Below are 26,717 nucleotides of genomic sequence, written 5' to 3' on the forward strand. Positions count from 1 at the left end.
CCGTCAGCCACATAGTGTCACGCATGACTCCAGATATATCATCACAGTTTAAATATTTGATTAATTGTTTACTTTGGTCTTCTGTTAAATCTTTATACAATACCATCCCCCCATAGAGGTGGTCACTTATCTGTTGATATATGCTTTTGCTAGTTTGAGAGCACCAATCAATATTTAGACCGGCGTACTTGTCTACGAAGACTGCATATGACACCTTGTGACCAGGTACGGTTGGTCCACGTCTTGTTCGTTTCCACTGGTCTTTTTCCCCTATCCATGTTGCTTTATTTTGTATTCCTTTTGCTATGTTCCTACAATAAGCTATGTTCAGCTTCAGGCCAACATCTACAGCACCGAGACCACCATGTGCCGTGCTCTTATACATCAGGGCTCTCTTTGCCACTTCCCTGTTGCTTCCCCATATAAAACGAACACACATTTTATTAATCTTTTGCATTGTGGTTGCAGGTGGTGGGAGTATGTTGGCTAAAAAAAGTAGTTTTGATATAATAAAGGTCTTTACAATCTGTATTTTTGAGTTGTATGTACTTGTCCTGAATCTCCACTTGTTAGTCTCTTCTTCTATTTCTTTTTCTTTTCTCTGCCAATTTTTGTGTATGACATCCTTATTGCTGAATAAAATTCCTAATATTTTCATTTCTTCTTTTACATCTATGAGCAGCTTAGGTTTTTTCTTTTCCTCTCCTATCCAGATGCACTCAGTTTTGCTATCATTTAACTTGGCTCCTGAAGCCTGCTCATACTCATGAAAGTGTTCTCTCACTATGTCGAGTTCCTTCTGATTTTTTATAAAGACAGTCACGTCGTCGGCATAGGCAGCCACCCTCTCTCTTGTCCTATACGGTTTAACTCCTCTGATTCTTTTATCATTCTTTATTCTGTTGAGTAGTGGGCTGATGGCTATAACATAGAGCGCTGCGCTCAGAGGACACCCTTGTTTCAGTCCTTTCTTTAGCTCAATAAAATCAGTAAGACTCCCATTAACCTTGACGGCCACCTGCGACTTCGCATACAATAATCTAATCATATCGATAAATACTTCGGGGAACCCATATTTTTTTAAGACACACCATACATACTCCCGGTTTATGAGGTCAAAAGCTCTCTTCTGATCAAACCCGACAATGAAGAAGCCCTGATCTGTAGGCCTGTCTGCCATTATCATTTCTCTGATTTTACTCAGGTTGTCCCACATGACGCGACCTTTTATTGCACATGTCTGTTCCTCCTCTATGATTCGTTCTAGGACACTACTTATTCTTAACATTATTATTTTAGCAAATATTTTATAATCTATGTTCGTTAAGGTTATCTGTCTCCAGTTATTAAAATCACTTTCATCACCCTTTTTAAAGATCAGAGAAATAATGCCCTGGTAAAAACTACTGTGCATGTGGTTTGTAGCAATACCTTCATTGAAGGTAAAAGCCAACATTTCTACAAGCTCCCCGGAGAAAGCCTGGTAGAACTCACTTGGGAGGCCGTCAGGACCTGGTGATTTACCTCTACTCAGAAGTAAGATGGCAGACATGATCTCCTCTCTGGTTATGGGACCCAGCAGCCCTGCAGTTTCACAGACACCTGCCAGCGAGGCCTTCGATAGGAAGTACTCGGGACCCTGTGAGCTGTCATTAACATTCCCATACACTTCCTCGAGGTTGTCTATGATCACTTGAGTGATTTCTTTATCATCATGGACAATATTGCCATCTCTGTTTCTAAGTACTTTGATACATTTATGGTCTACTCTTTCCTTATATTTATGTATGATCGTATGAATGTTTGAAGGGTCATCTGCTTCTACTCCTGCATGCACTTTCACTGTACTTACATATTCATTATTAAAAACTGCAAGCTTTGTCTCAACATCTTCAAGCTTCTTTTCATCATGCTCGGTCAAAAGGCATTTCCTTATACATTTAATATCTATATATGTTTTCATTAAATCATTATACTCCTTATTTCGATTTCCATTTAAAAGTTTACATTGAAGAATAAGGTGCCTTTTAAGGCTTCTCTTCATCTCCTCCCATAGCTCTACAGCCGAGCCGGTGAGAACTCTTAATTCTTTCACTCTTCGAATTTCATTTCTCACACTTTGTAGCACATCTGTGTTTTTCAGACAGTGCACATTTAATTTCCAGCTGTTCTGCCGGGGGCCTGCTCTTGGGAGGCTGACCGTGGTCCGTACAGCCAAATGGTCAGAGCTGACCCAGGCCTCTGTTCCATACGTTTGTACATTAAACTTGTCGGATACATAAACCCTGTCTATCCTCGTTTTGTACCTAGCTTCAAAACGAGTGAAACCGGTTGCATTTGGGTGGAGAACTCTAAAAACATCTTTCATTTTGAACATTTCACATGTGGTTTGAAGTGTTCTGCTAGCTCGGCTAGGCTTGAAAGGTCTCGCTGGGATACGGTCGTTGATTTCAGTAGTGGTATTGAAATCTCCTGCCAGAATTATATCATGTTGTCCGCACAAAACCTCTTTGACCCTATCAAATAGTTGTACTTTTTCCTTGTCCTTCTGACTTGTATAGACATTGATCAGCCTGAGTTTTTGCTTTTTCATGATACAATCCAAAACTAGCAGGCGACCAGGTATGAGCTCTCGTTTCTTTATTATCTCTACGTCTTTTGTGTTAAAGAAGATTCCTATACCATCTGTTCTATCAGTGCCGATGGTGAATTCAGAGTGTCCATTCAACCAACGTGCTTTTACATCTCTAACATCGTCTGTTGTTTTTAGCCATAGCTCCTGTGCAAAGATGACATCGGCTTTGATGTTTTGAAGGACCGCTAGCTTCTCTCTCCTCGGCTTTGCCGATAAAATACCTCTGAGATTGATGGTAGCAATGTTTAGGCTCATGAGGTATATAGTTGCAGCTAGATATAAGACAAGTCTACACATCATTCATGATTTTTGTTCTTCTTCTTGTCTTTCTTATTTCTCGTTCTCTTTCTTTCCTGGGTTCTAGTGTCCTCAGGGGACAATCTCCCTCTCTTGCCCACTAGATTGGGGAAGTTTTCTGGTGTCACCTGTAGAGAGGCGCCTTCCTCGCCTTCCGTCCGCCCGCACAGCATGGCTAGGGCTTCGTCCAGATCGACGCGCAGGCTGGCTGAGTCGGGTACCACGCTTGCCACCTGGTAACTGGTCAAGCTGTTCTGGCTGATGTCCTGTGATGCCCACGTCCCGATGCCGCTGTTGTCTTCCGGGAGCTGGGTTGATGTGTCTGACTCAGAGTCAGACTCAGCTGTTGGTGGTGTCGCTGGTGAGGTTGTCGTCACGTCTGTACCGCTCTCCGCCGCTGTTGACGCCGTCGACAGTGCCGCCTCCCTCGCCGATGCCGCCTCCGTCGCTGGTGCCACCTTCGTCGCCGTTGTCACCGCCGTCGCCGCCGCTTCGGTGGATGCTGCCGTCTCTGGAGCTGCTGCCGATGGTGTTGGTGCCGCAGCTGGATCCTCCGTCTCTGCCGGTGCTGCCGATGAAGTCACTGGGGGTAGGGGGTTCTGCGGTGCTGTTCTCTCTGCTGCCGGTGGTGCCTTGTGCTGCTGGCTCTGAGGATGCTGGTAGGTCTCTGGCTCTGCCGCTGTACTTGTCGTGGGTGCTGGTAATGAAACCTCCTGTGCAGATGTTGAGGTTGGTGGAGCTGGGCGCTGCCCACCTGTTGCTCTGGCCCGGTTACTATATGAGGATGGGCAGGTGAAATAGCTGTGGCCTTCACCTAGGCACAGGGTGCAGGTCTCGGTGTTGTCACACTGCTTCCCCTTGTGGCCGACTTGTCCACAGCGCCAGCACTTGACCACGTGACAATCTTTAGCTTGGTGGGAAATTGACTGACAGATGTAGCACCGCTGGGTCTGCCCCGGGTGAGTGATCTTGCCATTGTATGGGCCGAGGGAGATGGAATTTGGCAGGGATGTGAGCCGCCCCTCGCCGTCACGGTTAAGCTTGACTCGGTAGCGCCGCACCCCAAACCACAGCCCAAGGTTGTCCAAAAGTTTCTCCACCGGCCGCAGGATGGTACAGTACCGGCGGAGGTAGTGCTCCACGTCATGGTCAGCGACCCTCGCGGTCCAGAACTTGACAATAATGGACAGGGTGTCAGCTGGGACGGAGGAGTGTGCCTCAAAGTCTTTCCAATCACTGTCTGCTCTATCTGCAAACAAACCCAAGAATTTCCGCAGAGAGCGATCTGTGTGAAAGCTTAGCTCAAAGTCTTTTCTGGAGGGAAGCTCGATAAACGAGAAAACCTCGCTTACCTCAATCCAGGTCGTGCTAAACAAGCGGCGACCAACAGAGTCTCGGGTAGGAGGCTCACCCTGCCCAACAAAACGCAGCCTGACCCAGTGCCGGCCGGCCTGGTCGGCCATGGTTTTTGCAGGAGCAAATTTGTTTGTTTTTTAGAATGTGTTTGTTTTAATGTTCTTCAAACGCATTTGGTATGAGGGGACCGCAGACACCGCGAGGTGCTGCGGTCAAAACTTTTTTTCACGTTCCTGATGCTCACAATAGGGAGACGTGTTTGTGTAATACGTCTGTCACAGTTCTCACGATGATGACTCCTTGCTTCTCAGGAACGGCTGTAAAGCGGTTTGTAGTAACCCGGTATATGTAGGGGGAGTATGCAAATGTTTAGGCAAGGCTCCCGTCATTATCTGCGTTGAACTCTGACGTCCTCGTTTCCCCAACGAACTAAATTTGACCGCGCATGCTCAGGAACTCCCTCACCCCCCAGCCCACTTTCCCTGCTGTCGGGCGTGTGGTCTGACGTCACTTTATTGGATGTAGCAGTGCCGCCATTGTGGAGTGTAGTCCAAAATCCCTATGGGGAAAATTAATTATTTGAGACACATATGGACATTTTCTCCATGGTCATCCATTGTTGAAGCATTTTGTTTACACCTCCCACCCACATTTGTTTGCACCTCCCACCCATTGGCATATAATGGGCGAGTGGTGCGTGAAGTCTTTGTAAACAAAATGATGGCATTTGCAGAAAATAAAGTCAATGATTAATAATGACTCCGTTGAATTTAAAATACATTGTTGAGTTGAAATACATCATTGGAGATGAGTTTTGTGAATTTTTAAGCCCTTAGCCTAGTTGATTCTCAGGTCAGTGTTGAACCTAGCATGACACATCACAGGACAGCTTTCTCAAAATCTGGCAAACGACAAACCCTGATATGTCCACAAGCACACCAAAGCAGGTTGCTAGGTAGCCTAGATATGGTCACACTAACAAAAGGACACGGTCTGCAGTTGGATTATTATTCCTTACTCAACTTACTTTTAATCCTCTCGGTTCGTTGAGGAACATAAGGCTGTGACTCTCTGCTTCCATCTGGCCCTGTCCTGTGCAGCATGTTGTTTTTGGCCTCCCTTGTTTCCTCTGAAATTCCACCCCCCTAAAAGTCCTGTCAGCATTGAGCCCAGGGCACCATGTTGGCATTGGACATTTTGGGGTATTTCCATAAGAGCTCCACTGCACACTGTCGCTCTCACCGCTATCACTCCTCACTGATATCAGCAGCCAGTTGTTCTGACAGGCGTGTTCCCCATATTCTTTTAATGACTTGTTCACAGTCATATATCTCAAGATTGGCTGCATAGCCTAGCCTAATAAAACTATTCCACAGTAGACATAATTCACTATTGCATCGTAGATAGCTGTATCTGCTTGACTGAGTGTAGCGATTTATTTGCAGCTGCCTATAGGCTACAGTGGTGAATTTAGAAGGTTTAAGTAGTCTTCACATGCCTTAGAAATAAACTATAGCCTATGCACTCTGTGTATCTCAATGATGGACGAGTCAACACTGGCAGAGTAGGCCCTGTGTGTGCAAATCAGAAGCTGGACACCAGACTAGGGTGCTAAGGTAGCCTAGTGCGTAAGGATTGGGAATTGAGGGACCATATGACAGGCATATACATTAGGACTTGAACAAAGGATATTAAAACTAAAGTTTGTAATGAACAGTCTTTGAAGAGTGGACAGGGAGGGATGACCGTGGCCCACAGAAAGTGACCCCAATATGGTGTAAATCGGCACCAGACAGCTGAATCAACTGTATTGGACAGAAGGCACTGCCCTAACTTATAATAAGATGAACCATCAATCTGAAAAGCCACCTGTGACAACTGATAGAAGCAGCCTGTGACAACTGATAGAAACAGATAGCCTAGATTATACAACTGTTAGGCCTATGTGCGAATGGCATCTCTCCTGCAGGACACTCACTGAGACTGTATTCTCTGTATGAGACTGTATGCTCTTGTTGAAGCAAACACCTTCTGTTGATCGCCTCTGGATTCTCGAGTTTCTACTCATGTTGTTAGCAATAGTCTAACATTGTATAGGAGATTGATTCTTAGCAGTTCGCGCTTAGTCACTTATCTTGTTATTCCCTGTAGGTGTAAATACTGTGTTCAAGAACACAATCTTGCTTGAGATAAACATTTCTAGAAATTAAGCCAAATTTATTTCATTCTGCCTCGACCACGCCTATTCAAATCAGGTAGGCTCGTTCAGAATCCCAAATCACACAGCCCAGAAAGAGCTAATTGCTCATATCACTCAACAATAAGCGCCTACATGTCCTTCCATGTAGGCTATAGGCCTATCTTCACTACATGGGCTGCGATAGGATCGGCTAGGCGACTGGGCTCCTGCGTTCTCTATAATTCTCATGGCACAATAGCCTAGCCACTCAAGATGCGATTCAGACATTTTTATAGCAAGGTCATCAAATTCAGTAAAAAGATGCGATTCAGACAGTTTTTATAGCAAGGTCATTGTAGTGTATTTTTATACGGTATTACATCAATACATTTGGATACTCTCATTTAGTAATCATTTTACTAAGAATAATGAATAAACTTCAATCCAGTAGGAACTTGGTTAACTTAATTAGTTTAACATCTAGATGACAACACATGTCCTTTCCTGAGTCAACATTCCTTTGCCCCTGAGGAACAATAGAGATGGCACCTCTGAAGAAGAAGTCAGGAAGCCTACAGGTGATCAAAGCAGGAACGGAAAAACCCCAAGACTGCCCCCATGTCCGGAGGGGGGGGCAGAGCCCAGTGACACCTATTGACCAATTACAAGACTAGTTGTAAATGTACCTCCCTCGTATGCAAAATTGTTTGTTTATCGTGTGCTCATTGGCTTGAAGCCAAGTATATCAACTCGGATACAACCTACTGTAAGTCAGTACCGCCGGATTTGACCTGAATGGCGTGCTCAATAAATTTGGTTTAAACTGCATTTTTCTCCAGAAGATTCTTTCCAAGTCAAGACAAAAAGATACGACATCATCAAATTCAGTAAAAAGAAAACGACGCGTGTGTGTTGTCATGGTTGCTTGTCACTTTTTGCAATCCTATGTAACGCAGCCGGTGCGTCTCAGGTCACTTCACTGCATAGGCTACCAACCAAACGAGGACATTGCCCCAGACGAGAGGTGTAATAGGCGACAGAAAGTCCAAAAAGACCAGGCGGAGTCATTCTGCTGGGAATCCAAATGTGAATCACCCAGGGAGGGCGAAAGGTAGCCTACACACACGGGCAGACACCAGCAAGATAGGGACCAGGTCTCCGCCCCAGTTTCAACGCTGTGCTTTACGCACCCCAAAAGAGACCCCGTTTAAAAACATCGGCACCACTTCTGTGTACCCTAAATCATTTTAGCCCCTTGCCAGACAACTTGGCCCACTGGGCAACGATTTCTTTCCATAATCGCAAGCACTTTTAGACATTTTAGGAGTCAAATGCCACTGGAAACCTAGTGCGCACGGCTCCATCCGAGAGATCAACGGCGGTGTTTTTACCCGGTCGCGAATAAACAGACGAGGCCGCCGCTACCCAAACCACTTTATTTCGAACGACAAATAGGCTGCTCGCTGTCACATTCGCTTTCGGACTTGTGCTCCACTCCAACTTTGATTTTTAGCCCTTTATACACCAGGAGAAAACACAGGAGGAACATCATTTTGGTAACCGAGCGCTCCTCGGTGGTGGAGCTGAGTCCACACGGTTCTCATGGCGCGTTTAAGGCCAACCCCTCGCAGCGTCGAGGACTCACAGTCAGCAGGACCGACATACAGTACGTGTGTGATACCGCAGAGCAAACTCAAGATAGACATGGCAGAAGTCGCCCCAGCTCCCGCAGCCGCCGCTCCGGCCAAGGCACCCAAGAAGAAGGCAGCAGCCAATCCCAAGAAAGTGGGACCCAGCGTCGGCGAGATGATCGTCACGGCTGTTTCCGCCTCCAAGGAGAGGAGCGGTGTCTCCCTGGCAGCGCTCAAGAAGGCACTGGCTGCCGGCGGCTACGACGTGGAGAAGAACAACTCCCGCGTCAAGATCGCCGTCAAGAGCCTCGTCACCAAGGGCACTTTGGTACAGACCAAAGGAACTGGCGCCTCCGGTTCTTTCAAGATCAACAAAGCAGCCGAGGCGAAGGTAAAGAAGCCAGCTACGAAGCCCGCCGCCCCGAAGGTCAAGAAGGTAGCCGCCAAGAAGCCCGCTGCAGCCAAGAAGCCCAAAAAGGTCGTGGCTAAGAAGCCTGCAGCTGCAAAGAAATCTCCCAAGAAAGCCAAGAAGCCCGCAGCTAAGAAGGTGGCAAAGAGCCCCAAAAAGGCCAAGAAGCCCGCGACACCCAAAAAAGCCCCAGCCAAGAGCCCCAAGAAGGCCGTCAAGCCCAAGGCCGTCAAGCCCAAAGCTGCCAAGCCCAAGGCTGCCAAGGCGAAGAAGGCAGCCCCCAAGAAGAAGTAAACGTCTTTTTTCTGTCCTCTTTTCTATTACAAAGGCTCTTTTTAGAGCCACCCACCCATCCATAAAAGCGCATCTCCATGTATGGCCACCGGATTCACGCGGGCGCACACCCAACCGTAATAATTCCGATATAAAGCACTTAATCTAATGGTACTGAAAACGTGCTGCACACGCTGGTGTTTCATTATAATACACTTCCACAGCACTGGTAATGGGAGGCTATGAATTTCTACTGTAGGGTAAATCTCATTATCTGATGCATGTTAATGCTCAACTGGCGTGTACGGGGATCAGATGGACACGTAGTTTATTCAACATTGTCTTTTTGGCGCCTGAAATGAGAGGAGTAGTGAGAGATCGGCGGAGCAGCGCAGGCCGTGGGCGCGTTCGTAAGGATCAGGACTGCGCAGTCGATGATCAGAGCTGATCGCCGCCATGCTGTGACCCTTTGCATTGTGGCCAAATTCCGTCCCGACTCGCTCCAACGTGATTCGTACTTTGTTGGGTTATACATTATTAAAATTACAAATTCAAATAATTAGTAAAAAGTTATTTTGAGAAACGCCCATAGACATGCATGCATTCTCTCTAAGTCTAAAGCGACGTACAATGTTTTGAGTTGGGGTTAAGTGGCACAGCGGTAGGTACGAAATTGTTTTATTTGTTGGTCTTTACAGGTCAAACAATCATTGTAGTTTGATGGTGTGCATGACACCAGGGAAAGGAGGGAGTAGTTAATAGTAGCCCTGTTGCTCTTTTCTGTCCATTATTGTATAAGTCTACGAGGAGATCAAGCTATTTATAAAGGGACGTCTAATTATTAGGGAGGACAAACTAGGTCATTCATGCAGCACACTTCATACACAGGCAACACGAAGCGTTTCAATTAAACACGTTTTAAATTAAAACCACCAAGAGAAATACAACTATGCCCAATAACGGTATTACATGCTGTAAAACCTGCAGCCGGCAACGTCCGTGGAATAACTAAGCGAATGTGCCTCAACTCGGGAGGTGGCCCACGTAGTCGCAGATAACGGAGAACACGAGGATGATGGAAACGCATTCCAGAGGACAATGGAAATACACTTTGCGCTTTTAAGGATAGAAGTGGGTGGCTCTTAAAAGAGCCTTTGGGATTATTGGGAGAATTCACGTCAGTGGCCACTTCACTTGGCTTTGACAGCCTTCTCGGTCTTCTTGGGGAGAAGCACTGCCTGGATGTTGGGCAGCACGCCGCCCTGGGCGATCGTCACGCCTCCGAGAAGTTTGTTGAGCTCCTCGTCGTTGCGGACAGCCAGCTGGAGGTGACGGGGGATGATACGAGTCTTCTTGTTGTCGCGAGCAGCGTTGCCGGCCAACTCCAGGATTTCAGCAGTCAGGTACTCGAGCACAGCGGCCAGGTAGACCGGTGCACCGGCTCCCACACGCTGGGCATAGTTGCCCTTACGGAGAAGTCTGTGAACACGACCCACCGGGAACTGGAGACCGGCGCGAGATGATCGGGTCTTGGCCTTGGCCCTTGCTTTGCCTCCTGTTTTCCCCCTTCCGCTCATTTTCAGTATAGAAGTATTTTAGAAACCGAGTGCTGTGATAGAACGGCGGTAGGAGTTTTATACCATGCGTAAAGTGGCGCTCTTTTGCCTTTGTCGCCTTAGCCAATCCCAGGCTCCATGTCAATGTCCAATGGGGAGACAGAGGCGATAGCCAGCCAATGATGTCGCACAGAGAGGCTGTCCAATCAGCGCACGGCAGCGGGCGTTATAAAAAAGGCACATTACGTTCTTGAAAGCTTAAAGTTCGATTCTCGGAGCAGAAAGCTGAGATTATGGCCAGAACCAAGCAGACCGCCCGCAAATCCACCGGTGGCAAAGCCCCGAGGAAGCAGCTCGCCACCAAGGCGGCTCGTAAGAGCGCACCCGCCACCGGTGGTGTGAAGAAGCCCCATCGTTACAGGCCCGGCACAGTAGCCCTGAGAGAGATCCGTCGTTACCAGAAGTCTACCGAGCTGTTGATCCGCAAGTTGCCCTTCCAGCGCCTGGTGAGGGAAATCGCTCAAGACTTCAAGACCGACTTGCGCTTCCAGAGCTCTGCTGTGATGGCCCTGCAGGAGGCCAGCGAGGCATACCTAGTCGGCCTCTTCGAGGACACCAACCTGTGCGCCATTCACGCCAAGAGGGTGACCATCATGCCCAAGGACATCCAGTTGGCCCGCCGCATTCGCGGAGAACGCGCCTAAAGTCGAGTTGCTTTATCATTTCAACATCCCCCAAAGGCTCTTTTAAGAGCCACCTCATTATCTCTAATAATGAAGCCAATGTGTTCCTATTGTAAGCTTTACAGTATAGTGCGTCCTAATAGGTGTAGTTTGGACTGCTAGTTCTACTACACTGTCCATTCACCGTCTTGACATCCACGTATACAATGCAATTATTTTTGTACATTGACCTTACGCCCAGCCATGGATTTCAGCTTGTACTGCCTTTTTTGACACCCAAGAAGAGAACTTGCAACTTTGTGAAAGTCAGAGTTTAGTCCCTTCCAGCATTTGGTTGCAGCCTCAGAGAAAGTATGAACGTAGTTTCAAAATGGTTTATTCAAACACTAGTAACATGCTTTGTTGGTTTAAACAATTGAATAGCCGTTCAATCTATTTGAACGTGATAGGAAAACCAGAGCAAAGTGAGATTAAGGTTGATTTTTGTCTTTTTTCTCCTGCGTTGTGGTATGTTACAGGTGGACTATTTAAGTGTTTTTGAAAAAACATACATAATACCACAAAGCGGGAAAAAACAAAGTCACAAAGAACAAAAAAGCCCTTTAGCTCCCTCTAGTGGCTATAGTTAAACCAACTTACATTCTGGTACAGATATGGTATGGATTTCCATCAACTATATATTTTGACTGTGGCGCCTGTCTTTACCTGTCTTTTGGCAACCCCTATGTCTTCTCCTCATTTGGATAGTTGAGAACAGATTGTAGCACACCTAAGACGGACCTCCATCCTGTCAGTCAGTGTGAGATAGTACTGTATCCCTCCACGGTTCCCTCAGGTCAAATGGGAGCTGAAGGAGGTGGATGTTGATGGTCCCCAGTCCCCAGCCCAGTAGGTTCAGCTGCAGCACCACAACACCAGTGGCACACACATTTTTAATCCATACATACAGTTCACCTGTGTATTTACATGGAACCCATATATTGTATTGCATATTACATCGACCTAAACCTATTTCATGTCGCTTGAATGTGGCTGTTGTAACAGTGCAATTTCCCCTCTGGAATTAATGAAGTACCTGCCTGCCTGCTGAAGGTCCAGAAACAGCAGTAGGGCCGATATTCAGTTCCAGTTGATATGAGCAGAGGCTATTAGGTAAACACCTCCAACACCAACGTGGATGATAAGTGCACCAATATTTCTACTTGTTTCCTCTCACCCTCCGGATCCCATTTCACCCTGATTCACATTTAGGGGCCACAATATGTAGTTAGTCAGCCTCACTAATTGAAAAAGGAGAAAAGCCTCAATTGGGTCCATGTCTTTTGTATGGGGGTTGTCGTGCATTGGCTACACAAACCAAATGATAAACCTACCAATATCAATCACATATATTTTGAATCGGAAAATGGACTACTGTTAAATCAGTTGTCTCTGCAGTACCCCTGTACAGGGGTCCGAGACCTGCCCTCCTGTAACGGGAACTTACCAGCCAATGAAATGCTTAGCAGTGGCTGGTGTGGGGTTCAAACCTACAACCCTGAGATTGAGCCCCATGCCTGACTGAGTTAACCAAGAGCCCAAACATGGAAGACAGCAAATATTTTATAATCACAATGACAGAAAGTGGGAATAGACCAAAAACCCTTAGGTGTGTCTACAACCTTTATTTTGTCTATAGACCAAAGGCCCACGGGTCAAAATAATGATCACATTTGCCTCATGAGTGGAGAGATTTTCTGCAGTACATTTAGTTGTTAACAGTTCAGGGCCGCGTTTCCCAGAGGCATCGTTAAGGCATCGTAGCGCTACGTGCTTCTTAAGAACGTCGTTAGCTCCACCTCTAGGTGGCGATGCGTTTCCCAGAACCTTCTTAAGCCAAGGTATACCTTGGCTACGAAGGCTCTGGGAAACAGCTCCACCCAAGGTACATCGTAAATCGCCCTTACGATGTACCTTCCGAAGATACATCGTTAGCCTTCCTTGGAGCCGAAGCGCTCTTTCCCAGAGCCTTCTTAGCCAAGGTATACCACAGCCAAGGGATACGTTACGAAGGGCGGTCGGACCCCATCGTTAGCTGTCTCTTGGCGATGCGCTCCGTTCATCCCGTTATAGTTTTAGCTCGATTCGAGCGAAATTACACTTTGAAAAAGGAGAGTTGCAATACAGCGCACATCTATCTATCCTACCTGCGCGATTCACATCATTAGTGTACACAAAATACAAAGAACTTGAATGATGAACAAAATGTTATGGCGCCTACAGAACACATCATGGAAATGTTGTTTTGACTACTTTTATTGAGGCAAACGACATATAGGGACTATCCATAGCCTAATATAATCAACTCTGTGAACAACAACAACATTTTCCCATGTAAAGGGATAATCAAGATGACATGGCTTGTCTGGCTGTCATCATACTATGTCAGATAGTCTACCGAAATATATCCTGGCGAATTGATTCACCCACTTAGACCCACAGTAGGGTAGCCACAGGTGGAATTGATCTCATCAATCAGAGTTCCCTTCTATTTAAGTGTGTCACAAGCAACTCGTGCTTCAGGTAGACATCATGGCTGCATTGCAAAGGATCATTGTGCTCAACCAAAGGAACCAACGGCGACGCCGTCCGCGTAGCGATTTGGTTCATGTGAACCATCACATCCGCACAAATCTCTGCCCTCTGGATGTCCTCTCGGACCGTGCCATCATAGCCAAGTACCGGCTGCCACGTGCGGAAATCCAGAGCCTGCTGGAGATTGTGCGACCCCACATCACCAGGGCCACCAGGTGCAACTTCGCCCTCAGCCCTGAGGTACAGCTCCTGGCAGCCCTACGGTTCTATGCCGTGGGCAGTTTCCTGAAGGTGGTGGGAGATGGACTGGGGCTGAGTAAGGCTTCGGTGTCCCGGAGCGTGGAGGCTGTCACTAATGTCCTCGTGCGTCATGCGCGCACGCATCTCAGTATGCCGGCGACGAGGGAGGACACACTGGCGCGACACCTGGCGTTCCACGCCGTGGCGGGCATCCCCCAGGTGATTGGCCTCGTGGATGGGACCCTGATCCCTGTCACCAACCCGTCCATGTGGGACCAGGCCTTCATCTGCCGGAAGGGGTACCCGGCCATAAACACTCAAGTGGTAGTGGACCACAACGGGCTGTTTATGGACGTCGTCGCCAAGTGGCCAGGCAGCACCCACGACAGCTTCATCTGGGCCAACTCGGGTGTGGGACAGAAGGCTGCCAGAGGGGAGTATGGTAGGGGTGTGTTCCTTGGGGACAGTGGCTACCCTCTCCGAACCCACCTCATCACCCCTGTGGCGGATCCCCTGACCCCAGCTGAGCGGGACTTCAACTCCGCCCACGGCCGCACCAGGAGCCTGGTGGAGCGCACCATTGGCCGGTGGAAACATCTGTTCCGGTGCATCCATCGGTCTTCAGGGGGGCTGAAGTTAAGACCTGCGAAGTGTTGCGCTGTCATCGTGGTCACAGCAATGCTGCACAACATCCGGGCACGAGCAGGTCTGATGGCGGCGGAGGAGGAGGATGGTGATGATGACGACGGCGGTGACATCCCTCTGCCTGAGCGTGCAGCCCTTTACAACGCGGGTTTCCAGGCCAGGCAGGACCTCATCAACATTTTTGCCTGATTCCCCTCCCCCCCCCCCCCCCAGGTGTGCCTCCATGACCTCGAAGGCTATACCGGCGGGGGGGTAACCCCCCAGCAGGTGCAACCATGCCGGGCAGGCTTCGGGATAGAGGTCCCTCCCATGTGTTGCTACCTTGTCGTGGTGGGAAGGCTTGTGTGTCTCCATGACCATGAAGGCTATACCGGCGGGGGGGGTAACCCCCCCAGCAGGTTCAACCATGCCGGGCAGGTTTCAGGTAGAGGCCAGACGAAAAGCAACACCTGGCCCTCCAGGTTGGGGGTTGGGCGTGGGGCTAACAACCCCACCCCGGAAAATGACAACCTGTTCCAGCATTTACACCAAACACATCTTGAATCTTAAGAATAAAATATGTTTGGACCCAAGTTACTTATTCTCTATTGGTCTTTCTTCTAATGGCCCTTGCTTTGCCTCCTGTTTTCCCTCTTCCGCTCATTTTCAGTATAGAAGTAGTTTAGTAACTCAGTGGTGTGAGATAACGGCGGTCGGATTTTTATACCTTCCGTAAAGTGGCGCCCTTTTGCTTTTGTCGCTTTATCCAATACCTGTCTCCGTGTTAATAGCCAATGGGGCTAACCTTCTTGAAAACTTAAACTTCGGCTCGCGGAGAAGGAAGCTGAGATCATGGCCAGTAAAATCAAAATTCAAAATGGTTTATTCAAACACTAGTAACGTGCTTTGTTTAGCGTATGAGGTGGTTTAAACAGTGAATAGCCGTTCAATCTATTTTAACGTGAAGGGAAAACCACAGCAAAGTGAGATAAAGGTTGTTTTTTTTGTCTTGTTTCTTTTTCCTCCTGCGTTGTGGTATGTTACAGGTGGACTATTTAAGTGTACCATACCTAAACAATACCACAAAGCGGGAAAAAACAAAGTCACAACAAGCAACAAAAAAGCCTTTTAGCTCCCTCTAGTGGCTATAGTTATAAATTACATTCTGGTACAGATATGGATTTCAATCAACTCTATATCTTTTGACTGTGGTGCCTATCTTTACCTGTCTTTTGGCAACCCCTATGTCTTCTCATTTGGATAGTTGAGAACAGATTGTAGCACAGCTAAGACAGACCTCCATCCTGTCAGTCACAGTGTGAGATAGTACTGTATCCCTCCACGGTTCCCTCAGGTCAAATGGGAGCTGAAGGAGGTGGATGTTGATGGTCCCCAGTCCCCAGCCCAGTAGGTTCAGCTGCAGCACCACAACACCAGTGGCACACACATTTTTAATCCATACATACAGTTCACCTTTGTATTTACACGGAACCCATATATTGTATTGCATATTATATCAACCTAAACCTATTTCATGTCGCTTGAATGTGGCTGTTGTAACAGTGCAATTTCCCCTCTGGAATTAATGAAGTACCTGTCTGCCTGCTGAAGGTCCAGAAACAGCAGTAGGGCCGATATTCAGTTCCAGTTGATATGAGCAGAGGCTATTAGGTAAACACCTCCAACACCAACGTGGATGATAAGTGCACCAATATTGTTACTCGTTTCCTCTCACCCTCCGGATCACAATTCACCCTGATTCACATTTAGGGGCCACAATATGTAGTTAGTCAGCCTCACTAATTGAAAAAGGAGAAAAGCCTCAATTGGGTCCATGTCTTTTGTATGGGGGTTGTAGTGCATTGGCTACACAAACCAAATGATAAACCTACCAATATCAATCACATATATTTTGAATCATTTGGAAAATGGACTACTGTTAAATCAGTTGTCTCTGCATTACCCCTGTACAGGGGTCCGAGACCTGCCCTCCTGTAACGGGAACTTACCAGCCCAGCGACTTCTTGTTCGTGTTTGTTTTCTAATAGATAGTTTAGGCAGGTGAGGAGAAGATTTGTCTATAGCTTCTAACAGTCTTTCCCAGAGCCCACCCTGCCTACGCTCCAGCAGCTATGACCTGAGAGGGGGGATACAGCACAGGAGCTAAATCAGGTTCACCACTGCTCTTCTCTAAAGGAGATGTCTGTTGACGTGGTTGCTAGAATTAGGTTTTAGCAACTAGTATACTTCAGCTACAAGGGTGTGTCGTTTACAAACCAGGGCAACCTATAAGAATAACAATGTGTGCATCACCTAAAATTTCACATCACCTAACATTTCACATCAATCAATCAATCAATCAATCAATCAAAGCTTTATTTGTATAGCGCATTTCATACCCAGAGGCAACACAATGCGCTTTACAGAGAACAAGGGAGGTGGGCATACGACCCACTCTCTACATATTCCAGAGGGAAGCAAAAAAACAGTAATCACCCGGGGGCCAGATAAGTGAGCTGTAAAAATTATTCCCTGACCCCTCTCAACAAGGCGATCGAGCAAGCTCCAGGAGTATGTTTGTCTACCGGCTAAGAACATTTATAAAGCAATACATTACATTAAATTAAATTTCAGAGTAAGAGAGGCTAAAAAGCATCATAGGAGAGAGGACATTCTACGGACATGCTACGACGACATCCACAGCAGACACGGGGGTATCTATCGGACTCCGGGAGGTCTGCTGGTGACAGTGGGGCATCCACTGGACCTGGTTAGAAGATAGGAGGGAGAGAGAGAGGCATTAGGGAGAGGGAAGGCAGAACAGGGTTAGTAGCACATAGAGCCATACAGACCACACAGATATTGAAACAGGCAACCTGGGGCAAGCTCCTGGATTATATTTGTCTAATGGCTAAGAACATTTAAAGAACAATAAATTACATTAAATTACATTTTCAGAGCAAGAAAGGCTAAGAGCATCAGGTCCAGGCCTAAGCCGGATGTGGACTGGTGTGTGTCTGTGTGTGTGTGTGTACTAAATACTACGACATCCACAGCTCCACAGCTGACACTGGACCTGGTTAGAGGATAGGAGGGAGAGAGAGAGAGGCGCTAGGGGAGGCAGAAAACGGTTAGTAGCGCAGCCATTAAAGCAACACAGCTGTCAGAACAGAACAAGCCTGTTTCAGGGTAACCAGCTTCTGTACACTACTTGATATACATAGTGCATAGCAGGATAAATACCAATGTATACAGAGGATTCACAGGTAGGTTTGAGGCTGCCTTTCTGTGTGTCAAGGTCCTAGCTAGTGATTGTAGGCTAGGTCGAAAAGGTACGTCTTGAGGTCTCGCTTGAAGACCTCCGTTGACATAAACAAAGTACCATAGATAATGATGAGATACTTTTACTTTTTATAATGCTCAATAAATGATTTATTTTGAATAGAAGCACCATTTCTAGAGGCAGATTCATGCAATATGTAGGGTATTACCAAATTACATCAATCACAATCACACAACAAATGGCAACATGGTTGGAGAGATTCTATAAAGATGGCCTATCATACCCTATATGGACAAAAGTGGTTATAGCTGCAAACGGGGGACCAACTCCTTATGAATGCCTATGAATTTAGAAAGGGATGTCATAAAAGCTCCTCTAAGTGTAATGTGTACACATCCCAATACTTTTGTCCATATAGTGTATATAAAAAAAAACTATCGGTGCTTCTTACCTACAGGACCAAATACACCTCATGTGAGAGATATTGTGGCGACATGATCAATCAATCAATCAATCAATCAAAGCTTTATTTGATTAGCGTATTTCATACACAGAGGCAACACAATGCGCTTTACAGAGAACAAGGGAGGTGGGCATAGGCCCCACCCCTACATATTCCAGAGGGAAGAAAAAAAAAACAGTATCACCCAGGGAGAGAAAAATGAGCTGTAAAAATTATTCCCTGACCCCTCTCAACAAGATGATCAAGCAAGCTCCTGGAGTATGTTTGTCCAACTGTTAAGAACATTTATAGAGCAATAAATTACATTAAATTACATTTTCAGAGCAAAAGGGGCTAAAAAGATCATAGGAGAGACATGGTAAACACTGGTGTATGTCTGTGTGAGCGTGAGTGTGCCTGGGTCCAGGTAGAGGCAGGGGTCGGGGGTAGGGTGGGGGTGGGAAAAGGATACGGACCCGGGTTAGGGTGAGGGGAAGGGGGACTGGGCCCAAGTCCAGGCCTAAAGCCGTAAGTGGACTGGTGTATGTCTGTGTGTACGTGTGTGTGTGTACGTGTGTGTGTTGTGTGTGTTACCTAAATGCTACTCACTTTACCGAGACCAATGGGAGGGTGGGCATAGTCCCACATCCATTGTATGACCTAAACGGTGGTAGAGCAATTATCAGACTTTCTCAAAAGTGCTAGTTTTGTCAATGTTTTGATCTGAACCATTGTATATTATCATAAGTAACCTTAAAACAGGGCTAAACATGCATTTTCCCTTTACTACTCCTTTAAAAAAAATAATCCGGCTCAAAGTGGGCTAAGATAAACCGTATATCTGGTATAGCGCTATATAAGTGCATTCCATTTACCATTACCATTTACTTCATTCCTCAACAGGGAAACTTGCTCACCACCGCTCTTAACACAGCGTGGTGTGGGCACACCACCACCATCAATAGGTGCGTCTCTTCTTAACCCAAGCCGGAAGCGGAGCGGTGGGCGCGCTTGAAGACGCCGGAACTGAATAAGCAACGTGCGCCTGGAAAAGATGGCCTGCCGGCAGACCTATATCAAGAAATTAGTTACGAGGTCTCCCCACTGCTGGCCCGGGCCTTCAACGAAGGAATCAAACAGGGCATCCTTCATGAATCCTTCTATAAAGGAGTAATTTCTCTATTATATAAAAAAGGAGACGAAAGAAATATCAACAACTGGAGGCACTTACTTTAACTAACACTGATTACAAGATCTATGCAAAGGTAATGATGAACCGGCTTCAAAGCTGCCTGGACGCATTAATAGAAAAAGAACAAACCTGTGCAGTTAAAGGCAGATTAATGTGGGACAACTTGTGCACACTGCGAGAAATTCTGCACCAGAAGACAGGAAATGGATTTTATATTGTAGCTTTGGATCAAAAGAAGGCTTTTGACTTGATTTCAAGGAACTATTTATGGCAGACAATGGAACATTTTGGTTTCCCTGCGGCATTTGTCAACATGATTAAGTGCATGTATGCCAAAACAATGTGTCAAGTCAACATAAACGGTCATTTGACAGAGGAAATAAGCATAAAGAGGGGAGTGAAGCAGGGCTGTCCTCTTAGTAGCGCATTATACGTGTTGGCAATAAGCCCTCTGATGGAAATAATTAAAGATGGAGCGCGCCTGAAGGGAATTCCTCTGGCTGGGCAAGAGAGATCCATCATTTCTGCTTACGCGGATGACGTTAGTTTTTATAAGATCACAATCTAAACTTGACCTTGTAAAAGAACATTTTAATTTATATGAGTCAGTTTCAGGAGCCACTCTAAACCAAGAGAAATCGGAGGCAGTATGGATAGGGAAACCCGGCATGGAAACTCCCTTCGATACAGAAATAAAGGAAGAAATTAAAATATTGTGCTTAATAGTAAGTAACGAAGATTCTGCACAAAGGAACTGGGACAATAAAGAGACTGAGATTAAAGAAGAAGTATATAAATGGACAAATAAAAAAACTACATTCAAATCGAGGATCAACATCATGAAAATGTTCATTTTAAGCAAAATGATGTTTTTGAGTACAGTGTTTCCGCCGACTGACAAAACTGTTAAGAAAATAAACAAAGAAGGTTTCCGTTTGGTATGGGACACTACCAGAGAAGTGACAAAACGAGAACTCCTCTTCAAGCCAAGAGTCTGCGGAGGTTTAGGCTCCGTTGATTTAGGTATTTAATTGATGATAAGCCTGTGTAAAACAGTTGCAAAAGGCATGAGCCGAAATGTGAATTGGATTGGTGATGTCACAAAATGGAGGCACAAAATAGGAAGAGGTAGAAAATACATCCCATACTACAAGCTCATATATAGTGACTTTGTAAAAAAAATATGAACATTTACAAATTGACTGGTGCACTCAATCAAATAAGGAAATCTACGACACAATAGTCAACGGTGTGTATGGTGGAACGATTAGGTACAGAGGTCTGTCCACACCAGACAGCGAACAGGTCACTAAAAGGATCTGGGGGAAACTAATATCAGAATCCCTCAGAGACATAATGTGGCTGATCTCAGTTAGGAGGCTGCCGGTGAGAGCGGTTGTAAAGTGGAGCTGCTATGTAACCACAACCAAATGCCCAATGCCAACATGCACAGACGATGAGACTCTGGAAAACCTGCTGCTAGAGTGCAGCAGGACTAAAGAGGTCTGGAAAGCTATTCAGAACATCGGGATGCCTATTAAAGTTGAACCAGAATCTGTTTTTTATGGAATAACTGACAACAATATTGATGAGAAATATAAAGGTCTGTTGTATTTGATAATCTGCATAGTAAACGCACAAATATGGAAGACACGTTGCAAGATGTCCATTAACAATGTTGTTATCACTAGTGAAATTGTATTTAAACAAATAATTATAGAGCTGAAAAGAAGATCTTTGGATATAAAACGGAAGCAAGGAGAAAAATGGGATGTTCTTGTTTTTTAATGTATGTATGTTAAAATATTAATTTCAGTTTGGATCAAATTATACTAAACACCCAAGCCAACTAGATACTCTATACGTTAATGTGGGGGAATTTTCAACTCAATTTGACATGCAAGAGCATATAAAGTATTGATGGTATCACAACATATGGATAAACATAAAAACATTTCACACAAAGTAAATATACTTTGTGACGGCTGACCCTACTAACACAGTGGGTTGCAGCAACGTTGCACATAAGTTGTACTTAGGTAAGTTGCAACGTTACCATCAGGCGATGTTGTGACAACGTCCATCTAAGGTCGAAAATAACTTTACCCTCCTTAGTCTAATTAGACTTTTCTGCAACGTTGCAGAAACATTGGCAATATGGGTCCCTGCAACGTCATTAAATAACGTTGCAGTGACGTTGGATTAAAGTCCTATTAGGCTAGCAATAGGATTGCATTGCTTGGTTCAAAGTTAAAGCAGGATTCTTTGCCAAACTGCTCCTGTCTTTTGTTCTTTTTTTAAATTTTCGCTTATATCCTTCATATTGTACTGTATGTTGAGGTGAATAACTCATCTTAGAAATGTTATTGATTGTATATTTCCCTGTTTGTTATACATTTAATGCTTTTTCATTAATTAAAACTAACGTTTCGGTGTCGACCAAGATATCATTTTTCAAAAGACGTGTCGAGAAAACCCATTCATTCTCTCGGCATTATGGAACGCTTCCACTAGGGGGCGATGAGATCACTTTCCCTCCCTATAGATGGGTTCATCGCCTACGTCACAGCAGAGCGAGCACGAGGCCTCTGGGTAAAAAGGAACGAGCGAACGAGGAACGAACTCGCTAGCTACTCGTTTCATGTAGCTAATTATGCCTCAAAGCTGCTGTGCTGTGAACTGTACAAACAGAAAAGGACAAGATGATGGCCTCAGATTCTTCAGCATCTCCTCGAGATGTCACCCTTTTCAGAGGAACCGTCGAAAGCTGTGGTTTAAAGCCATAAAGAGAACAGATTGGGGACCAACAAACACTGTGGTGCTCACTTCATCTCTGGTAAGTTATCTAGCTAGTCACCTCGGGGGTTTTTTCTCATCAAATTACATTGATTTGACTGTTGGTTTAGCTATTTATTTGTTTACTTACCGGTAATAATTTAAGTAAACAGAAGTAACTCATAACCTGCACGCTAAACTAAGTTCAGGAATTGGAAGCCTAATGATAGCTAGCTAACGTTAGCTAATGCTAGCTAGCACGCTACCACGCTAGCACGCTACCACGCTACCACGCAATCTAAAATGGCCGCTGGACTGAGGGAAATGTGAATATGTGTTTGTTCGACTCTGCTGAATTTGAGACTCACATTGGGAGCTCACTCGTGTCAGGCTTTCTAAGGCCATCACGAATCTTAGGCTAATTTTACATAGGCAAAGGTGAAGGCGAAGCCAAGATAATGCTTTATAATATTTCCATTTGTCTGGAAAGTGGGAGACTGAGAACAATGCCACCCACGAGGTAACCGCGGGTTACCATGGACAATAGCGTTAGCTCAAAACAAAGATGGAGGCAGCTTTGTTTGCCACATTAGTAGTATCGGTGTGTATTGTTGGAGTTCGAGTCAAAAACAGGCGTTCCTGTTAAAACTGCGAGTAGTTACGCGTGATTCACAGGCCTTATACATTTATTCTGTGCACTGCAGTGGCTAATGCCTAAACTAGCTTCATGTTTCCCACACGATTGATTGATGATTGACCGCCATTGACCGCATCTGTCCTGGGCCGGCAGAGAATCAAAAAAAAAAGGATAGAATAGTGGCGTGTCACTAATTACTTATCGGCTGTAATGACTTGTTGAATTGTTGTTTTAGTCGCTTCTTCCCCTCTGCCTACTTTCCCATAGGGTCCTTGTGTGTTTATAAACTTAATATTTTTTTGTTTATTGGGCAGACTATTGCAGTGTGGAGTTTCTGGGGGAGGACACTGTCGGTTGTCCCAGTATCCTGGCTCTCCAAAAAGGATGGGGTAAGAACATGTTTGTGTGTTTGGTGTGCTACTTTTCAATTGTACAGGGAAGCGGCTACTAATGGTTTCACTCACAGTTGCAGATGTGTTCCTGGCCAATGAATGAGTCAGCCAACGGATAAAGAGCTGTGTGGAACCTAACCCTGGCTGGGCGCTCCACAGAGTCCGGGTTTTCCCAAAGTCCACAACTGGTACTGTTTGCATTTTAAGCTATTAAAAAATACTGATGGGGGTGGGGGGAAGATCATGACTCATTATTCTGAGGAAAAAAGGATGGCTGAAATGTATTGATTATGGTACTTTATGCACACAGATCATTACGAAGGTGCCAGGCTCATGGCAAAAGTCTTTGAGCAGCAGTCGTCAATGGACGAGTGCCAAGACGTTCGAAAGAGACGGCGCAACACACGCTATCACTCCAGTGACGAAGGTAATATACTAAAGTGCATTCAACAGTCCCAAAAGAGTAGTACTTTTGAAATCGAGTAATCTGAGCTAATTTACTGATATTCCACTACATATTCCAAGCCCCGGGCAGCCATTGGTCCCCACTATGCAGGCCAAAGACCAGGTGCCGGAGTTGAAAGGCCTCTGCCAGCGGTCCAGTACAATCCACGTGTGCTGTACAATCCAGGTATGCATGTTTGTGTTGAAATGAAATGTCTATGCCTACTGCACACTGATAGTTGGACTATTTTTTATTTATTTTATGTCAATGTACTTATAGCCACATCTGTGTTTATCTAGATTTCCAGAGGTCTGTACATCAGCAGTTCTCAGAGATGCGGGAGCAACTCCGTGAGCTTGCACGGACTGTGAGGGAACTGGCCCAGAGCACGCGGCCTGGGGAGTCTGGAGCCCAGGGAGAAGTGCTGGATGTACTGAACCCTGCCCAAACGGAGGAGGAGCTGCAGGTCTGTGAGGCCAGGTTGAAGGACCGGGAACATCAGAGGAAGATGGTGAGTGTCTGCAGGGCGGAACTTTGTCTTATTTTTGCAGTGCAGGTAAGGGTACAGTAAATGACTGTCTTTGTTTTGCAGACACAATACCTAGGTGCCATTGGTGGCAGAGACTTGGCGGACACAGTCCGGCGGGTGCTGTCAGCTATAGCCACACATGCGGTGTGGAGCGCCTACAGTGTGCACGGGAAGAAGGGGAAGAAGCCACTGAAGAGTATGACACTCTTCAATGTTCTAACACGTAAGAAATGGTTCATATTTAGAATATTTTTTAATACATCGTCTTTGTTCCATGACCGATGTGAATTGAAACCATTACCTTTCTTGATAACTTAAAGGTGCAGTGATGGTCTCCATGCCAAAGGCTATGATGGCGTAGGTGGCCGCCCAGCTGCAGGAGACATTGAAACATGCCCCTGCTAAATGCAGAAGGGTAAGTGATGTCTTTTTTTTTGGTTTCTCCTACCCAGTGTGACTGCATGGTTCCAAAGATTGTGTACCACTTTTTTGTGCATGTATGTGCGTTGTGTATTTACGGCCATTTCATTGTGTCTTTAGGTATCTGCAGAAGTCCGCCTGAGCACAGCCCATCCAAGAACAGTCCATCTGAGCACTCCCCAGCATTCTGATGAGGAAGACTTCCCTTCCTAGCTGCCCCCCCAGCCCATCTGACGCCCACCCGCAGCCCATCTGAGCACAGCCCCTCCCCCCCCAGCCCATCTGACGCCCACCCGCAGCCCATCTGAGCACAGCCCCCCCCCCCCCCAGCCCATCTGAGCACAGCCCCCCCCCCCCCAGCCCATCTGACGCCCACCCGCAGCCCATCTGAGCACAGCCCCCCCCCCCCAGCCCATCTGACGCCCACCCCCAGCCCATCTGAGCACAGCCTGCCTTTTTTTTTTTTGTAAATAACTTTTTTTGTAAATAACTTTTTGTATTTTTTTTTTTTTTAAATCCTTTTTGTTTTTAAACTTGTTTATCATGTTGCAGGCCAAACATTGTGTACTTTTTTAATAAAATAAATTGTTCTTGACTGAATGGTGTTGTGTCATAACTTTTGTACCATAATTTTGCTTGCTGCATTGACTATGACATTAATAGGCTCTTTGCACAAGCTCCACTACTTCCTGACACTCTACAGGCGTATTTCTTTCCTGTCCTATACTAGTGGATGGAAGTGATTGATCAGGTGTGCTGCACACTGGATTCATCGCTATTGCTATCCAATAGTATAGGACGGTAAAGACATATTCCTGTAGAGTTTCAGGAAGTAGTGGAGCTTGTGCAAGGAGCTGATTTGTTTTGTAATGCAAATTATAAATGTAGCCAACGGAAGTGTAGACCACGTTGCAGCAACGTAACAAAGTAATATATAAACGTGTATACAACGTTGCAGCAATATACATCGAAATCATCGCGGAAATCACAACGTTGTGTACACATTGCAGGCACGTTGCAGACACGTTGGACCTGCACGTTGCAGCAACTTGTGTGCAGATACCGCGTTTGCGTTGCATGCACGTTTAACTTGACGTTGAGTGGACCATACAAAAGTCTAAATTGCACGTTTCTGCAACATTGCTGCAACCTGATTGTGTTAGTAGGGGCTGAACAGCATCCACTAAAGGTGACATCTTACCATTGTTTTTGAAAGCGTGTAAAAGCTTTCGGCATTGTATGGGTGTGATGAGATGTCTAATATCCTCCTCACAAACAAATTGTAGGTCATCTGCTTTTTCCACACCTAGTTTGGATAACTCAACAAGGGTGTGACACTGCTCTACATCCAGATTTGACAGGGCAGTCTTGATCACCATTTCAATGGTGTCCATCTCTTTACCTGAGGCACACAGAGTGATGTAGTGCAACAATATTAATATCATATTGCTCATACTGTGGCAGAGGGTAATAATCTGCTAGGTTCTCCACATTCACACATACATAGTGAATGTATGACTCTGAATTAGGCTGCAGGCAGTGCACACCAAGATTAGCTATTGGCACTGACTGACACTGCTCAACAACAAGATGTACCTTTGACTGATCAATCAGTATCAATACAATTCTCCCAAATATGTAACCCTCGTCATTTTGATCCATAACTACAGTCAGGCCTCTTTTGTACATTTTTATGTGACTGTGGGTGTTAATATTATGTCTTCTTTCTTAAGGCCTTTAAGCCTGACAGCCTCTTGAATACTAGCATTATATATTTTCTCATCATAATCATTTGCTTGGCCAATTTGAACCATTGGTGGGAATAGGTTCCCAGCATGCAGATATGCTTGCAACAGCTGATGTCTTCCAGCCAACATACTGCAGAGGTTTTTGAAGTTTTGTAGCTTTCTTGCACACTGTTTAAAATAGGTGTGTTTACTTTCAAAGCGCAGTGTCCATAGTCGATTAAGGGGACCAAATCGGGCGATAAGTTGTGGATAATGAACTAGATAATGTTGCTTTGGTTTCAAGGGTTTGTCGGGGAATAGGGCAGCTCTTAAATTGAGGTAGTCCTCAATTAGAACTCTAAGATAGGCTATTTGGTTTGCATCAATCTTGGGCGCACATATCATGTCTACTATCTGC

At 45.7% G+C, this 26,717-nt stretch overlaps 4 protein-coding genes across 4 annotated transcripts; 3 read left to right on the forward strand and 1 right to left on the reverse strand.

The window, feature by feature from the left end:
• Positions 1 to 8,171: 8,171 nt before the first annotated feature.
• Positions 8,172 to 8,801, forward strand: LOC311321791 (histone H1-like; the record flags this gene model as incomplete). Its single annotated transcript, XM_084453807.1, has 1 exon — positions 8,172 to 8,801. The coding sequence occupies one exon, from the start codon at positions 8,172 to 8,174 to the stop codon at positions 8,799 to 8,801; it is 630 nt and encodes a 209-aa protein (XP_084309933.1).
• Positions 8,802 to 9,970: 1,169 nt separating this feature from the next.
• On the reverse strand, positions 9,971 to 10,357 carry LOC311321838 (histone H2A-like; the record flags this gene model as incomplete). The annotated part of the gene is made up of 1 exon (XM_084453853.1): positions 9,971 to 10,357. The coding sequence occupies one exon, from the start codon at positions 10,355 to 10,357 to the stop codon at positions 9,971 to 9,973; it is 387 nt and encodes a 128-aa protein (XP_084309979.1).
• Positions 10,358 to 10,629: 272 nt separating this feature from the next.
• LOC311321828 (histone H3.2) lies at positions 10,630 to 11,040 on the forward strand (the record flags this gene model as incomplete). Its single annotated transcript, XM_084453843.1, has 1 exon — positions 10,630 to 11,040. The coding sequence occupies one exon, from the start codon at positions 10,630 to 10,632 to the stop codon at positions 11,038 to 11,040; it is 411 nt and encodes a 136-aa protein (XP_084309969.1).
• A 2,550-nt stretch (positions 11,041 to 13,590) lies between these two features.
• LOC311321577 (putative nuclease HARBI1) lies at positions 13,591 to 14,667 on the forward strand (the record flags this gene model as incomplete). The annotated part of the gene is made up of 1 exon (XM_084453572.1): positions 13,591 to 14,667. One exon carries the CDS (start codon positions 13,591 to 13,593, stop codon positions 14,665 to 14,667), a length of 1,077 nt encoding a protein of 358 aa, XP_084309698.1.
• Positions 14,668 to 26,717: the final 12,050 nt, after the last annotated feature.

The sequence above is a fragment of the Borostomias antarcticus genome (genome assembly GCF_949987555.1).
Source record: "Borostomias antarcticus genome assembly, chromosome: 19".
NCBI lineage: Eukaryota > Metazoa > Chordata > Actinopteri > Stomiiformes > Stomiidae > Borostomias > Borostomias antarcticus.